This window comes from Cololabis saira, chromosome 23 (genome assembly GCF_033807715.1).
Source record: "Cololabis saira isolate AMF1-May2022 chromosome 23, fColSai1.1, whole genome shotgun sequence".
NCBI classification, from domain to species: Eukaryota; Metazoa; Chordata; class Actinopteri; order Beloniformes; family Belonidae; genus Cololabis; species Cololabis saira.
The window spans coordinates 35,125,870-35,143,676 of record NC_084609.1 but is presented as its reverse complement, the minus strand read 5'-3'; the positions used below and the strand labels follow the sequence as shown (position 1 = coordinate 35,143,676).

General features: G+C 42.9%; 1 protein-coding gene across 1 annotated transcript; it reads left to right on the top strand.

The window, feature by feature from the left end:
• Window positions 1-1,253: 1,253 nt before the first annotated feature.
• On the top strand, window positions 1,254-17,576 carry prl2 (prolactin 2). The gene is made up of 5 exons (XM_061714636.1): window positions 1,254-1,368; window positions 6,437-6,642; window positions 11,539-11,646; window positions 11,918-12,097; window positions 17,170-17,576. The coding sequence occupies exons 1-5, from the start codon at window positions 1,254-1,256 to the stop codon at window positions 17,362-17,364; spliced, it is 804 nt and encodes a 267-aa protein (XP_061570620.1). The 3' UTR covers window positions 17,365-17,576.
• The last annotated feature ends 231 nt before the right edge of the window (window positions 17,577-17,807 follow it).

Below are 17,807 nucleotides of genomic sequence, written 5' to 3'. Positions count from 1 at the left end.
AAAGAATGATATATAAATAATAATAATGTAATAATCTGTGTATATATCACGACAACGGATCCCAATTGACTTTGCATAGGTACAGTATCCGTGGTGCTCACACGGAATTTGACCACTTTCCGTGCTGGTGCCACGGAAAATAGTGGTGAGAGGTCGTGGGCATTTCACGGATTTTTGTGAGATCAGGTTGGCATGGAACCCACTTCCCAAACACTTTAAGCAAACTATTAACATAAAAGAATTCCAATTGTTAGTAAAGAAACATCCCCTGAATAGATATATATATAAAACGTATGTGTTTATATATATATATATATATATATATATATATATATATATATATATATATATATATATATATATATATATTATTTATTAAAAATGGTTATTGGTGCAAACTATGATAACTATACATTGTTTGAATTTGTTGATGTTATAAAATGTATGAACATGTATTGTTTTTATCTATATCTAAATGTTAAAAGGAATGACTCTATTTTTTCTTTATTTATATGCTACCTATTTAGGGTTGCATTTAATTTTTTGTTCTAATGTACTGTGTATTATGTGTCGGACCCCAGGAAGAATAGCTGCAGTTTTGTTTCCAGGTCCTCCAAGCTACCGGTATTTATTAAATAAATGGTCTCTGCTCTTGACCAGCGTTTACTGCTGCTGCATCTTGAAACTTTGTTAGGAAAACCAGCCCAGCGCGTAATATAAGCGTCATGGAGACAGACGGGCGAGGGAACGAGCAGAAAGAAAGACCGGAATTAATTTAAAGAGGAATGAGTGGATACATGATCGCAGAATTATTCTACTTGGATTTAAAATCAGAATAAACCAGCCACTTACTTCGGAATTAAGTTTAATTCGGAATGGCCATTTTCATTCGGAATTAGGTGTTTACATTGTAATTTTTACTCATTTTAAATCGGATTTAAGTTTAATTCTGAATTAAAGAGGAATTAAACTTCCCATGTAAACGCGCTCAATGCAAGGATGGAGAGCCTTGGCTCGGCCGTCCTGACCTGCTTTTACTGGCGTGTGGTGCCGAGCATCCTGACATTTTCCACTGTTTGGAGTGGGAGCCGCCCTGAAGGCACTGCAACCAATCGTCTGAAATAAGCAGAGCCGGTCTCCCGTCCTTAGACGACATTTATCTCAGCAGGTGCAGAGGCAAAGCGTCAGGTATCATGGAGGATCCCGCCCATGTGTCACACTAACTGTTCACCCTCCTCCCCTCCGGCGGATGGATGCACAGCTCCAGAAGCACCGAGCTAAAGGGCATCTCCTTCCTGCAGGCTGTGATGCTGCTGATCCCAGTGACCTGCACTTCACTGCTGCAACAGCACCCACTCAATGAAGAGTGTATTAAATGCCCTATTCTTGTTAACACGCTGGTTAAGTTCCAACTATGTATTACATTTATAACAGGAGTTTTTAAGTTATATTTTAATTTAGTTGTTTTCAATTGGTTCTGTTTAGCTACTGCATGTTATTTAGTTTGTATGCTATTGGAACTGAGTAACAACTTTCATTTCCTCTTTCTAACATTTAAAATGTTCAATATATACTGTTTGACAGTAAACTGAACTAATCTTTCTCACTGTTGAAGAAGGAACTCTAAATAGTTTGAAATACTTTACGCCCTCTTCCAAACTGATGAGCAGCAACTCATTATTCAATTCAGTTCAGTTTTATTTATACATCGTTTATTACAACAGAAGTTGTCTCTAGGATCTTTCCAGAGACCAGGGGCCTCATTTATAAAGCTCGCTCGCGCACAAAACAGGGCTGAAAGATGCGCAAGCCACCTTCTACGCAAAGGTTGGGATTTAAAAAGAAAAAACGAACCGAAAAATCTGCGTATCCCTACGCCAACCCTGACCCTCCCGTAGGAACTTACTTAAAATATGGGGAACTGGCGACGCAGGCGGTGAGGTGGTGAAATGAAGCCATATTCATGTCATACTCTTAATAATGTCATCACATATCGGACTTATAATAAAATAGCGCTGATCATGTCCCTCTGTGTTTGAAGCACAGCGTCAGTCAGGATTCTGGTGCTGCTGCAGCCGCGGTGGACACGCCGGGAACCTCCTCACACCCACCGCGACAACCGTAGAGTGGCTAAGGACAGAACAAATGAGGGGCTCCGTAGATCGTTTAGGGGTTCTACGGAGCCCCTAAAGGGACACAGATTTTTTTATATATATAATGAGTTTTACGCGCGTGTGAAACCTTTACGTGCGGGTGTAAGTCTAAATTATGGTTCCGCGTTAAAACGACGCAGAGCCTACGCCGTAGAGTACGCGGCGACGCGCACCTACGCCGTAGGCTCTGCGTTGGTGTGACGCAGAACCATAAATCAGCCTTGAGCAGCACTGAGGGGAGAGGGGAGAGGGGAGGGGAGGAGGGGGAGCGGGGCTGCGGGGCCATTCTCGCATCGCCTTCGCACAGTGTCTTGATGATTTGCAATTACAGGCTGAGCCTACCGCTAGTTTTTAAACTGTAAAAAGTGGGGGGGACAAAAACATGATTTTGAAAAGACGGGGGGACATGTCCCCCCTGTTGCGCCGGGGCACTCACAGCGTTTAGCGCAGCAACGGCGTGCTGCCACTCACTCGCTTTATTTTATACTATTTATATACTTTTTCTACTTTTACTGTGACCAGCAAATAATGTGGTTTTCCTGTCCTCCACCTCATCCACAACATCTCCATCTCAGTCTCCGTGAAATTTAGTGGCACGGTGGCTCAACACATCTCATTCATCCTGACGCACAAACAGGCTGCAGGAAGCCGCTGCGCATGCTCAGCAGGCTCATTCATATGCAAATACTACTTTGCATTGCCCATATATGGTAAAAAGTGGGCGTGTAGAGGGCGGGATATGAGGCGAATTCAGCTGCGCAACCTTCCAGCTGGACTGTGATTTATAAAGCGAACATTGCGTGCAAGTGTGCATGCACATGGTTTTATAAATCCAGATTTTTTTTTTTGCGCCCGTCATTTTCGGCTTTTGGCTTTACGTGCACTTTTAGTGTGGATCCTACGTACTCTTTTATAAATGAGGACCCAGAACATGACCCCCAAACAATTATTACATAAACATAACATAAACAATGGCAGGTAAAAACTGCCCTAGTGGGAGAAAAACTCCCCTTTAAGGCTGAATTATGTTTCTGCGTTAAACCTACGCCGTAGGGTACGCGGCTACGCAGGAGTCTCTCCGTAGCCTACGCCGGAGCTGACGTGCACCTCCCAAAAATTGTAACTGTGGGTCGAGGCGACGCAGACCCCAACGCAGACGGAGAGGGCTGTGATTGGTTTGATTGGTAGCAACGCATTTCCGGTTCCGGTTCGTGAAACAGTAGTGAACTTTCAGCGCTCTTTTCTTCGTGTGTGTGTGTGATTTTTTGGGTTGTTTTGGTTTTTTGCACAATAGTTGTCCTTATCTCTTTGATTCACTGTGACCGGAAAAACCGGAAGCTAAACAAAGTATCAACTAGCGCTCTGGGGCGGTGACGGAGAAGTCCGAAGGATTCACGACGGCGTCACGGCAACGCCGTAGGTTCTGCGTTGGTTTAAATCAGGCTTCAGGAGGGAAGAAACCTGGACCAGGACCTGGATCATAAGGGGGATCCTCCTGCTGAAGACCAGCTCGGCAGAGCAGGAAAAGAGAGAACAGACAGAGAGAATGAAGAACAGAGAAAGGAGAGACACAGACACAATGGCTAACTGGTGCAATACAGGCAGTGTTGTGCTAGTTACTGAAAAATAGTAACTAGTTACCGTTATTAGTTACTAAAAAGTAACTCAGTTAGTAACTCAGTTACTTAGACCAAAAAGTAATGCGTTACTATGAAAAGTAACTTTTTAGTTACTTTAAATAAAAACATTATTTTAAATGCTCCCATTTAATGCCCCTCTAGCCTTCATTTCAGCAGGTACTGTATGGATTTACATTGTGTATCGTGTTCTGCATTCTAAACATTCTCCCCGCTTCTTCACTTCCTGTGTCAATAACGTTGGTTGCTTAGCAACAAGATGAGAACGGCCAATGAGCTTCAGCAGCAGCTCAAGAACGGGAGCCTTTGATGAATCGTTCAATACAGTCTCAGATATAATCCATGGTGTCGGTTTTATAAGAATCTTTTTGCCCAGAAGAAAAAAGAGCAACAACAACGACCCATAACTATTTTCTTCTCTGGTAAAAACCCACCTGTACCGCGGCTTTAGGAGAAAAAGACGCTACAGAGTCAGGATGCAGCGGCTCAGAAGAGCAGTGGAATACGTGCGAGGCGGTGCTGATCTCCGCAATATGAAGCCCTCTATAATAATTGTAAAAAGAATTTCACTTATCACGGGTTCTTTTTGGAACATAACCCCTGCGAAAAACCAGGGATTACTGTAATGACAATATCTCCACTTTGCGAAACTCGCCTTCTCTTGGCTCGTCATGACCGTCATATTTTTGAACACACTACGTTTCCTCTGGTCTCCGCGTGCGGGGAAAAAAGCTTCACTGTTGCGTCGAGTATTAGTTACCGCAAAACTAACAGCGTTACTGTAACGCGTTACTGAATAACGCCAGGAGACCAGAGTCCTCACTGAGACCTGGAGACCCGAGTCCTGACTAGGACCAGGAGAGTCACTGATGTCTGTCTTTAATTCTGCTTTTAAACTCTTTTACTTGTTAATGCATTTAAAAAAAAAGTTTTTTTCTTGTACATGAAATGTGCTAAACAAATAAACTTGCCTTCCACACGTGCTGTTACCCTCATAAACCTCACAGGACCTGAATGGACATACTCAGTACTTCAGGGAAAACATGGTATTGTGCTGTTTATCTTAGATTACCAGCTTCGGCAGAACCCCGGGACCCTGCAAAGGATAAAACCGGGTAGAGGAAATGGATGGATGGATGGATGGATGGATCTTAAATTACATTTGCCAAATACTAAAACTCAATACAATGTTTTTATAGATAAAAACACCGGGTTCTAATTTTTGCATGACTACAAGCATATTATTATTCTTCTGGAATACCTTGAGCTGTTGGATACTGAAAACATTATATATTGTGAAAATACTTGACAATGCAAATATTATTTGCACATCCAGACAAAGGAGTGAAGATAAAAGTATATCACAGCTGAGCACACAAGAATAAATGGCATATTTATGAATCAGGTTAAGTGGGCTCATGCACGTGACCGGACTGATCAGAGATGGATCATCCGCCCTCTTCTAGCCCTCCTTCCTTCCTTCCCTCTCTCTCTCTCTGATATTTCGGTGTGACAGGTAAAACTCTCAGAGCCTCTTATATGAAGCTCCTGCGGTCTTTTACCAGAAACACTTCTGCTCCCTCTCTGCGCTGAGACAGGAACTCCTCTGCACTCTGCAAGATGCCCGAACTCATCCGATCAGGCAGGTACCAGCCGGGAGAAGAACTCTGCAGGAATCAATCCACTTTATCAATGACTTCTCTTTTTCTATTTATCTTTCCATTTTTCCAAAAGCCACCACTTCAGAATAACGTTAACTCTTGTATTCAAGCAGAGCTCTTTTTTTTTTTCCAGTGACAGAAGAAATGCAAATTACTGACATATTTGTCTATTCAGATGGAAGCTTGTCAATTAAGAGATATAATTCCAGTTGATAGTCCTGATTGAGAGTTATCTTCAGTAGAGAAGTGTATTGATTTTTCTAATCCAGAGGTGGTAGTAACGAGTTACATTTACTTCAGTGAGTTTTGGGAAATGTTGTACTTTTAGGAGTAGTTTTGAATCACTATACTTTTTACTTTTACTTGAGTAGATTTGTGAAGAAGAAACTGTTCCTCTTACTCCGCTACATTAGGCTACGTTGAGCTGTTACTTTTCTTTTATCCCTTTTATCCACGTACGCGTCAATCTCATGACATTACTGAGTGATTCTTTGGTAAAAATGTTTGTTTTTGCATGTTTTGTCACATTTACACAGACTCAAACACACACAGAGTTTATATGAGTTCATGTTTGTTCTAGTTCTGCCTGGTTAAAAAAGAAAAGTACAAAGGCTTGACATTTTGTGCTACTTGTGCTTAATTTAATTTTATTTATTTTATTATTTATTCAAGTACTTGAATTTACTTTAAGCTTATTTTAATTTAAGCTATTTTTTATTATTTTATTGATTTAATTTGCCTGAAGATGATTATTTTGTACTTTTGTCTGTTTGAATGGTTGTGTTAAAAAAATAAATAAGACGTTACTCAACAGTTACTCAGTACTTGAGTAGTTTTTTTCACCAAGTACTTTTTTACTTTTACTCAAGTAATAATTTTGACGACTACTTTTTACTTCTACTTGAGTCACATTATTCTGAAGTAACAGTACTTTTACTTGAGTACAGTTTTTGGCTCCTCTCCCCAGCTCTGGTCTAATCTGTAGTTAATCTGTGGTTTCCAGCGTGTGCTGCAGGGCTGCTGCTGGTGTGTCTGGTGCTGGGCAGCAACCGGGCCGGCGTGCAGGCGGCTCCCCTCTGCACCAGCGCCCAGGCCGGCTGTCACATCCTCTCCCTGGCCAACCTGTTCGACCGCGTCATCCAACACTCCGCCAGGATGCACGGGATCTCCAATGACCTCCACTCCGAGTTTGTAAGTTCCCCTCACGCTACTAGTCGGAGAAATCAGAGATGTATTTTGGTCCGAGAACGTTCAGAGATTTATAAAGCAACAGCAGGATTTTAACATCTGTACTGGGACAGAGTAAAGATCTAAGATCTGGACTTATGTGGACTTATACACCCTTCTATCTTAGTGAGGACTCGGGTCTCCTGGTCTCAGTGAGGACTCTGGTCTCCTGGTCTTAGTGAGGACTCTGGTCTCCGGGACCGCAGGCAGGTGGAAGCAGCAACGGGATGACCGGGGGTGGGGGGGGAACACAGGCCAGCACGCAGCTCCCGAAGCTCCGGCCTGCAAACATGCACAAAAGGGAAAAAAGGGGACCAGCACAAGAAACTACAGGAACAATGGAGAAAAATGAAAAATAGAAATGGAGAAGAGAGGAAGGGAAGAGGAGAGGAGAAGAAGGGTGAGAGGCACCGCCCAGTGGATCATGTCGGTGCCCCCCTGCAGCATAGGCCTATAGCAGCATATCTACCACCAAGCTATATTTGAGACTAACTATTATAGTCTTGTTCTATAGCTGCAACTATGACTACTGACTCTAACACACTAGAGTTTACACTAACTAGAGATTTACCAACACCAGCTAGAGGTTTACTAAACACTAACTATAGGCTTTACTAAACAGAAAGGTTTTAAGTTTAGTTTTAAAGATGGAGGTGGTGTCAGCCTCCTTAACCCAGATTGGAAGTTGGTTCCATAGTAATGGTGCCTGATAGCAGAACGCCCGCCCTCCAAATCTACATTTGGATACTCTAGGAACTAAGAGTAAACCTGCCTTCCGAGAATGGAGAGCTCTGCCAGGAACATAAGGCACTATCAAGTCTTGCAAATAATGCGGAGCTAAGCCGTTTGGGGCTTTATACGTGAGTAATAACATTTTCCTGGTCTTAGTGAGGACTCTGGTCTCCTGGTCTTAGTGAGGACTCAGGTCTCCTGGTCTCAGGACTACCTCTACCTACCTCTGGACTACCTGTAGCTGGTGATGGAGGTTCTAGACCCGTGAGACCAGCATTACAGTTTCCAGTCTACTGAAGATAAAAGCTGGACAGGTTTCTCTAAGTCCTGCTGAGACATCAGTCCTTTAATCCTCCACATGTCCTCCAGGTGATAACAGGCTTCACTACTGTCTTAATGTGGCTGTTAAAGTTCAGGTCTGAGTCCAGAACCACTCCCAGATTTCTGGCTTGGTTCTTAGTTTTTAGCTTTACTGCTTGATTATAGTCTCCTGGTGAGATGGTCATATAGATGTGTGTGTCATCTGTGTAGTTATGGTAACACTGTTTGTTCTTTTTCATAATTTGGGTAAGTGGGAGCAGATAGATGTTAGACAAGAGAGGCCCCAGAACTCATCCTTGGTGAACTCCACATGTTATTTCTGTTAGCTTCATTTTTTAGGTCAGATGAAATAGGTATTTGTTCAATTAAAAAGTTATTTAAACTGAATGTAGATAATATTTCAATTAGACATACATATTAGCTGACACAATGGTCAGCAAAAATATTTTATATATTGGCAATAAATTGTGTGAATCCCCTAGAATTACTTGATTTTTTGCAATAATTTGCCATGAAATGTGATCTGGTCTTCATCTAAGTCACAACAATATCAAACAACACGTTTTAGCTGATAACAAATATACTATTATAATGTCTTCAGTCGCAATTGAACCATCTTTTGTCATTATTGTTACTGAATCTATTATTTATTCACAGTGCTGGTGAAAATGTTAGTGAACATATAGAGTTGTTATTTCAATGAAAACAAACTGGAATCAGACTGAAAATTTGGAGTCCAGTTAATGAATGAGTTTGGAGGTTCGATATAAAATAGAAAGTGATAAAAGACAGACATTTGAAGTTTGCTGTTCATAAGAAGCAGCTGCTGGTGCGGACCATATTATCAAGAGTAGTAGGTTGGAAAGATACAAAGTCAAAGGGTTTTAACATCCACCAGTCCACATATGCAGACGTTTTTAACTGAGGTAAAGAAGAACCCACGAGAAACAGCTGATGTCTTAAAGACATCACTGGAACTGGAAATATCTCTACTAGTGGGTGTACCGAAGAGCTCTCCGTGATTTGGGATTGCTTTAACTGCCTCAGAGTTTGGACCACTTTCAGTCACAGCTGTCAGGGTCTGACACTTCCTGTTTTATTTTGAAGCCCGTCAGTGCGTCCGAAATGCCATACTAAACAGTATATACTCAAAAAGTATCCTTAACATCGGCACACTTTTGAGTAAATATCAGTAGTATGCGTTAATTGGGACGTACTACTCAGAGCCACACGGCACTTCCTGCCGTTGGGAGGGGGAGTTGTTACCATGGTAACAGCAGCAGCAGTAGCAGCACCGCTCCGCTCTTTCCCGTTTATCCTGGCCCAAACAAGATGACATTTCTCCTTTCTCTCATTCGTAAACTTTGCAAATACATCTACCCACACAATAATGTGATAAATTATGAACTCATCTGGTTAATATCTTATGGAAACCAAAATCACACCTAATTCCTCACATTTGAACTGTAGCGTGATGGTGGTGCTGCTGCTGCAGCTTTGCTTGGTACCAGTAACGTTATCCTCCATTTTTGTTGGTTGCTAAGTATCTACGCAACCAAACATCGCTGCATTGCATTGTGGGAAGTTTCTGCTTAGCTAGTGTCCATCAATCCATACTAATACATTTCTCTGGAATGAGTATGGATAGCACAGACTATTGTGTACGTACTAATGTTTCGGATGCACTAAAAAATCTCACATACTGTTTTTGCAAAAAATCTCACATACTGTTTTGGCAAAAAATCTCACATACTGTTTTTCCAAACTCATTAGGGTAGAAGTATGGGATTTCAGACGCATCTACTGTATTTGTGTTTCAGTTCTGGTTTGACACTCCTGTTTCCCATCAGCCCTGATTGTCTGCACCTGTGTCTCGTTAACCCTTGTGTATATCTGGTCTGGTCTTTCGCTGCTCCCTGCTGGTCCGTACTGTTTCCACTCTCCGTTTTTTCCATGTGTTTGTAGTTTTTTGATTCTTGTTGCGATCCATCCTGCAAAGCAGCGTCTTTCTGTTTGGGTGAATAAATCTCAGTATTTTGGGAACTCCTGCTCTCCTGCATCCGGGTCCTACTCCAACTCCGTGACAACAGCGAGCAGGATCAATTCCCATGTCTTCAAAATTTCAAGGAAAAGCTGGGAAGAAATATGTGATGCAGCAGCAGGACTCACTCTAAACATGGTAGTGAATCCACCACAGAATGGCTTCAGGAAGAGAAGATCCAGCTTCTGGAGCGGTCCAGTCAGAGTTCAGACCTGAACCCCAGAGGCATGACCCAGAGTGATCCAGAGTGATCCAGAGTGTTCTCCAGAGTGATCTCCAGAGTGATCTTCAGAGTGATCTCCAGAGTGATCTCCAGAGTGATCCAGAGTGATCTCCAGAGTGATCCAGAGTGATCCAGAGTGATCTCTAGAGTGACCTCTAGAGTGATCCAGAGTTATCTCTAGAGTGATCCAGAGTGATCTCCAGAGTGATCTTCAGAGTGATCTCCAGAGTCATCCAGAGTGATCTCCAGAGTGATCCAGAGTGATCTCCAGAGTGATCTCAGAGTTATCTCCAGAGTGATCTCTAGAGTGATCTCCAGATTGATCTCCAGAGTGATCTCCAGAGTGATCTCCAGAGTGATCCAGAGTGATCTCTAGAGTGACCTCTAGAGTGATCCAGAGTGATCTCTAGAGTGATCCAGAGTTATCTCCGGAGTGATCTCCAGAGTTATCTCCAGAGTGATCTCCAGAATGATCTCTACAGTGATCCAGAGTGATCTCCAGAGTTATCTCCAGAGTGACCCAGAGTGATCCAGAGTGATCTCCAGAGTTATCTCCAGAGTGATCCAGAGTGATCCAGAGTGACCCAGAGTGATCTCTAGAGTGATCTCCAGAGTGACCCAGAGTGATCTCCAGAGTGATCCAGAGTGATCTCCAGGGTTATCTCCAGAGTGACCCAGAGTGATCTCCAGAGTGATCCAGAGTGACCCAGAGTGATCTCTAGAGTGATCTCCAGAGTGACCCAGAGTGATCTCCAGAGTGATCCAGAGTGATCTCCAGGGTTATCTCCAGAGTGACCCAAAGTTATCTCCAGAGTTATCTCCAGAGTGATCCAGAGTTATCTCCAGAGTGATCCAGAGTGATCTCCAGGGTGATCTCCAAAGTGATCTCCAGAGTGATCTCTACAGAGATCTCTAGAGAGATCCAGAGTGATCTCCAGAGTGATCTCCAAAGTGATCTCTAGAGTGATCTCCAGAGTGATCCAGAGTGATCTCCAGAGTGATCTCCAGGGAGACGTTCACACCAGACATCCTACAGATGTGATGCTCACAGATCTTGTTGACATCACTGCTCTCAGAGGAGCTTTAACCAGCCCATAACTTCAAGGGTTCACTTACATTGTCCTCTGCACTTTAAATGTTTACTGGCTTTGTTGAAAAGTTGTGAGAAATTATTGATGAAGATCAGTGTATATTTATGGCAAATAACACATCACCCAGCATTGAGGTCTAAGGTTGAAAGAAAAACAGAAACAGCTATCATGTGTAATACAGTACAGTGTAATAGTAGCTACCTCAGTTAACAGTAAGCCGAGCGTACACACACACACACACACACACACACACACACACACACACACACACACACACACACACACACACACACACACACACACACACACACACACACACACACACACACACACACACACACACACACACACACAGAGCAGGCCATTCAAACATTTCATGAATTACTTCTGGCTGCAGCTAACATTTAGACGACACCTGACCTCCGGTATTTTGCTCGTATCTGTTTTGTCAGGAGCTCTCCATCCTCCCCAGTAAGAACCAGATTGGCCGGGTCAGTCGCAACTGCCACACCTCGACCATCCTCACCCCAAACGGCAAGGAGAACGCTCAGAGAATGGCGGTGAATTAACCTTTTTAAAAGCTATTTCCTCTCACTGCTGGCAACTGTCCACATCATATTTATATCAAAACGTAGAGTTCTCGTAACCTTTCCATTTCCCCTCCATTTGTTCGCTTTTACAACAAAACAAATCAATGTCTGAAATTTGTATTCCATCTTCAATTGGCTGCATGTTTGATGTTCATCACTTCATGTTGTCTCCTTCACGTTTTCTCTTTTGGATTCCTGAAGGTATTAGGATAAGTGATTATGTTTGTTGTTGCCGGCGCAGTGGGAGGAGCTGACGGAGGTGATCCTGAAGCTGCTGGTGGCGTGGAGAGATCCTCTCTGGCACTTCCACCAGAACATGGCTCACCACCCAGACCTCAGTGACTTCAGCTCCAACAAGTCACTGGAGATGAGTGACATGGTGAAGGAGCTACGCCAAGGTGTGCAGAAAGTGGTTGAGAAGGTACACACGCACACACACGCACACACGCACATACATACACGCACAAACACACACACACGCACACGCACATACATACACGCACATACATACACGCACATACATACACGCACATACACACACACACACACGCACGCACACGCACACACACCAAATCATCCCCCCTGTAAAACTACCATCCCTCCTTTCCATCCCTTAAGTCATTTCATCAATGAATGTGGTTTTACTGCTATTTCAACATTTAGAGTCATCACCAGAAAAATAACTTATTTGACAATTTTCACCTGTTTCAAGTACATTTTCACTTGAAATAAGTAGGAAAATCTGCCAGTGGGACAAGATTTATCTTCTTATTACAAGCAAAAAACTGGCAGGTTTTTCTACTTATTTTAAGTGAAAATCTACTTGAAACAGGTGAAAATTGTTGTTTTTTCCAGTGATGAGTCTAGTTTTAAGTTTAATGAGATTTTATTTGACTAAAAATTAGACATTTTAACTAGAATTAAGACAAATATTCTTGTTAAGATTGTGAGTTTTTGCAGTGATCCATGTTACTTATCCTGTGAAGGACAGAGTCATATTGATAAGTTCAGAAAAGTGTTTTTTATTGTTGTGTTTTGATGTATTTGATGTAAGCCCAGTGGATATTTAAAGCTTACAGAAGGCTGCATTTAACTGCTGCTATGTCATTCCTGCAGTATTTCTGCAGCTGTTTTGGTCACTGCTATTATTTGTAATATATTATATTATTTGTAATCAGCACAAATCCACCATCCCCCCTGAATGAATGAATGAATACCTACATATATACACACTCATACAGTGTGAGCGTCTTGTTGCTGAGTTAGTTCTGTGTTGGGGGAGCAGCATGGTGAGGGGAGGCAGAGCAGGTAGAGAGTTCAGTCTTCTGACGGCCTGATGGCCCTTTGCTCGTGAGTCGGGTGTTGTAGATGTCCTGAAGGGATGGAAGAGAGATGAGGGGTCACGCAGGGATTAGAGGAGAGGGCTCAGTGCACAACCTTGTGGGGAGATGTGAGGACAAGTCTAGACTCTCTGTGGACAATTTGTAAATAAACTGTTTGATCCAGGAGCAGATGGAGGAAAAAGAAGCTGGATTGACCAAAATCTGTTTTCATTACACATGTTCAAAAGTTCTACATTGAGGTCGGTCACAGAATAGTTTTCAAAGTTAACATTTGCTCCAAGGGGGATTGGCAAGTTTAAAATGATAGTTGTCTTTGTTGCAAAGCAAAAGAGGCTTTATTGGTTCTGTAGTCATTTGCTTAAAAGTTTGATTATTTCATATGAGAATTAGTCGTTAGGTCAATGTGTTAAACGGTTTATCCCACCGGAAACATCTGACAGCAGTTTTGCAGATATTTTGGTTGGGTTCGGCTGAAGGGGTTTGGAGCAAAACTAACTTTGATTGACATGTTTTCATTGGCTTCTCGAGCAACATGGCTGCTCCCCGTACAAAGAAAAAAAGCTTCAAGAAAAACAAGCTTGAGAAACCAATGGGTCATGTGACCCAATGCTTTTATATAAAGTCTATGGGCCAAATCCACAAAGAGTAGATTGCGCCCGCAAATAGCGCTGTGAATTGCGCCGCATTTGCGCCCGCAATTTGCCCTGCTTTAAGGTCCTATTCACAAAAGATTTTGCTCTAATGATATGCCGGCGCCAACACGCCCATAAAGTTTTGCGACTGAGTGCAATTTTCCCTTGTCTGAGTAAGTGAGCGGAGCTGTTTTCAGCAGGCCCGGTTCTATGAAGGTGCATAAGCATGCATTGCACCCTCAGTTTATGTGTTTGCATGCTCAGTTGAAAAGAGGAAAAGAAAAATGACAAATGCGCGCTTGTTAAGCCTGATTTATGGTTCTGCGTTAAATCGACGGCGAAGCCTACGGCGTAGGTTACGCGGCGACGCGCATCGTACGTTCGCGTCCCCGCGTATCCTACGCCGTAAGGTCTGCGTTGGTGCAACGCGGAACCATAAATCAGCCAGTGTCCGTCACTCATCTGCTTCCAGCAGTTTCCTGCACCAGCAAGACGCTGCTCTCTGCTGCTCCGTTAACACAAAGTAACATGGATATTCGGAAGTAGTTCAAGCATAACGACGCCAGCAAGTTTACAGGACTGTCTTAGAAAATTAGAATATTGTGATAAAGTCCTTTATTTTCTGTAATGCAATTTAAAAAAAAACAAAAATGTCATACATTCTGGATTCATTACAAATCAACAGAAATATTGCAAGCCTTTTAATATTTTAATATAGCTGATTATGGCTTACAGTTTAAGATTAAGATTCCCAGAATATTCTAATTTTTTGAGATAAGATATTTGAGTTTTCTTAAGCTGTAAACCATGATCAGCAATATTAAAATAATAAAAGGCTTGCAATATTTCAGTTGATTTTTAATGAATCCAGAATGTATGACATAAGCTAATGAAATTTACGCATTTACGCACAAGGCACAGCACCGGTAACTTCATTAACACCGGATCGGGATCAGATCAGGATCTGACGGTAATTCATGTTCTGTGTATTCAGTATCACACAGGCTTGAATGATATTGAAGAGAGAGAGAAACAGAGACAGGGGGGAGTTAGGAGTGAGTTTGCGCGCAGTTAATACACGCTTCTGAAAGACGGTATTTGCTCCACTATTTTTGCGTGTGGCAAATAGCGCTGGCCTTTGTGAATTAGCCGGTTTTTGCAATGAGGCTTATTTGCACAGAAAGGGGGCAATTTTGCGCCGAATGTATGAATATTACCTAATTTACATGCATGCAAATGGCACAGGCGCACCATGACACTATTTGCTTGGCAGCGCAGTTTGTGGTGCAATTCGCCCTTTGCGGTTGCTTTGTGAATTAGACGCTCTCTTTTTGTCTCATTTGCACCGGTTTAGCGACCGCAAAAGCCGTGCAATCCTTTTGTGGATTTGGCCCTATGTGTTCTACGCAGGCAGGGAATTCACACTGATTACACCAACAGAGACGTGAGCCTTGAACTCACCACTAAAACACTTACATGTAAGAGCTGCAACACATCACACGTGAGCATCTCTGTTTTTCTTGTAGTTGTAGCTTACAAAATCCTAAAAATGATTTTTACGCATTGAAGTTTGACCCTCCAACCATCTCAAACCGTCTAAAACTGTCTAAAATGGCAGAAAATGTATTGTGATATCAATAAATCTCTTAAAGGTAGAGTTTGTACTTGTTTACACACGGTGAAGACACCCTTGATTCTGAGCTTGAAATATTCTGGACCTCCTGATTCTGTCCAGTATTTATGCTTGGACCTCCCAGTACCAGGTGAGCCCCTCAAAAGCCAGGAACTCTTGGGGATGGATGTTAGAATTAGAGATGTTTTTTTCCTGTGATTAAAATCAAGAAAGAAGGGTGTGACTCATTTCAGGAGGGACAAGGGTGGAGAACATCTGTATGCTTTCTTCCTAGCACGTGGCTGTATATTACAAGAAGTCGTCACACTTGGTAGAAAAGCAGCCTTGAAAATGGTCAATCTCGTGGTTTTTAATCATGTCAGAGGGAACCCTGGTCCTTTTGGGAGCATATATTGGACTGTTGTAGTATATTGGACTGATGTGTAGCATTGGTTTTGGTACCCCTAGCATGGCCGGCCATCGTAACTCTTGTCCTCTTCTAAACAAATATTTAATCTGGTTTCCTCTGGATGCAGCTCTGAATACCAGTGGCTTTACCAGCAGATGCAGGAGAAACTGAAATTGAAGAAACTGTCTGGACACTATTCAATTCAATTCAGTTTTATTTATATAGCGTCAATACAACAAAAGTTGTCTCCAGACGCTTTCTAGAGACCCAGAACATAAACCCCTGAGCAATTATTACATAAACAATGGCAGGTAAAAACTCCCCTAGTGGGAGAAAAGCCTTAAGCCAAACAGTGGCAAGAAAATCCCCTTTAGGAGGGAAGAAACCTTGAGCAGGACCAGGATCATAAGGGGAGACCCTCATGCCGAAGGCTAGACTGGGGGGGTCGGGGACGTCAGCAGCACACAGCAGGCAGGTGGAAGCAGCAGCGGGATGACCAGAGGGGGTGAGACCGCAGGCAAGTGGAAGCAGCAACGGGATGACCGGGGGTGGTGACCGCAGGCCAGTACGCAGCTCCCGAAGCTCCCGCCCAATCAGCAAGTCCCAGGTTAGGTGCAGGGTCGGGGAAAGGTTGAGAAGGGGCAGGGCCAGGGAGAGGAGTCTTGACTGACAAACCTCTCCCCCGCCTGCCCGGGCCGTTACCCTGACCCTCTCACTCCCACGCTGCAGGTTCCGGTGTTGTGCATTCAGAGATGCTCTTCTCCACCGGCAGAGGATGCTGCACCATGTACAAAAGAAAAAAAAAAAAACTACTGCATAGACGTACAATATATGCAGATGACAAACCTATATGACGGAGGCGGCAAGACGACCAGTCTAGTATCAACAGAGGATATCCAAAAAATCCATCCATCCATTATCTATACCCGCTTTATCTTCTGCAGGGTGACGGGGGTCTGCTGGAGTCTATCCCAGCTATTTTCAGGTGGGAGGCAGGGGTTCATCCTGGACAGGTCAACAGCCCATTGCAGGGCCACATATAGACAAACAACAGACACACTCACACTCACACCTATGGGAAATTTAGAATCATCAGTTAACCTACTAGCATGTTTTTGGACTGTGGGAGGAAACCGGAGTACCCGGAGGAAACCCACGCAAGCACGGGGAGAACATGCAAACTCCACACAGAAATACCCTGCCGGGCCTGGGAGTCGAACCAGGAACCTTCTAGCTGTGAGGCAACAGTGGTAACCACCAAGCCACCGTGTTGCCCATATCCAAAACAGTGCCGCAAACTTATTTAACAGCAACAAAAGATAATCTTTTAATTTACTCCCAGCTTAAAAAAAACAATGAATTTGTGAGATTGTTAAGACTTAGAGGAGAGGTCTTATTATCTGTTGCTTATCTGTGATTACCGTGATCTGACTGACTCCACACAAGCCTGGTTATTTGTTGGAAACTAATGTGCAAACGTGCGTTCTTCTCCTCCAGATGAAGATGTTGGGAATAATCAGCAACTCCGTCAGCAGCCTGGGTTCCCCCGAGGCCTTGTTGGCACCAGACAGCTCTGAGTGGCGCCTCATGAAAGACTATGACCTCCTGTACTGCTTTCGCCGAGACTCCGACAAGATCCAGAACTACCTGAAGATCCTCAAGTGTCGCATTGTTCCAGAGCACGGATGCTAAAAGTGTTTAACCTTTGGAAATGCTTCATTTATTCATTTATAGACGACACAGATAAAGCAGTGGTTTTTGCTGTGCTTTCTCTCTGCAGATTATCAGACGTTTGCTGATAAGATGTATATATTTTTTTCATTCTTCAGTTCTTCCATCACTGAAGAGCCACTGGAAACCAGTGACTCTGCCTAGCTTGTACTTCATGTCTGATAATATGTTGTCCCTCCTGAGTCCCCCTAAAAAAACATGGAATGAGTGTAATACATGTCACAAAAAGACTTGTATTGATCATATTGAAATAAGGTTATATTATAAAAACATGACAAGAAAAATCACATTTTTTGTCTTTGCCATGGACAAGATACATTGCTGTTGCAAAACACTTCTACACCTGAGACCTTTTAGACCTCATCATCAGAGCAAAGGTCCAAACGTTCACCTGGTAAAATAAT

Excerpts from the sequence above, each read along its gene's own strand:
- prl2 (XM_061714636.1), top strand. The coding sequence starts at position 1,254 with ATGCACAGCTCCAGAAGCACCGAGCTAAAGGGCATCTCCTTCCTGCAG. Across the intron at positions 6,643-11,538 it reads ATGACCTCCACTCCGAGTTT|GAGCTCTCCATCCTCCCCAG; the intron begins GTAAGTTCCCCT and ends CTGTTTTGTCAG. Across the intron at positions 12,098-17,169 it reads TGCAGAAAGTGGTTGAGAAG|ATGAAGATGTTGGGAATAAT; the intron begins GTACACACGCAC and ends CTTCTCCTCCAG.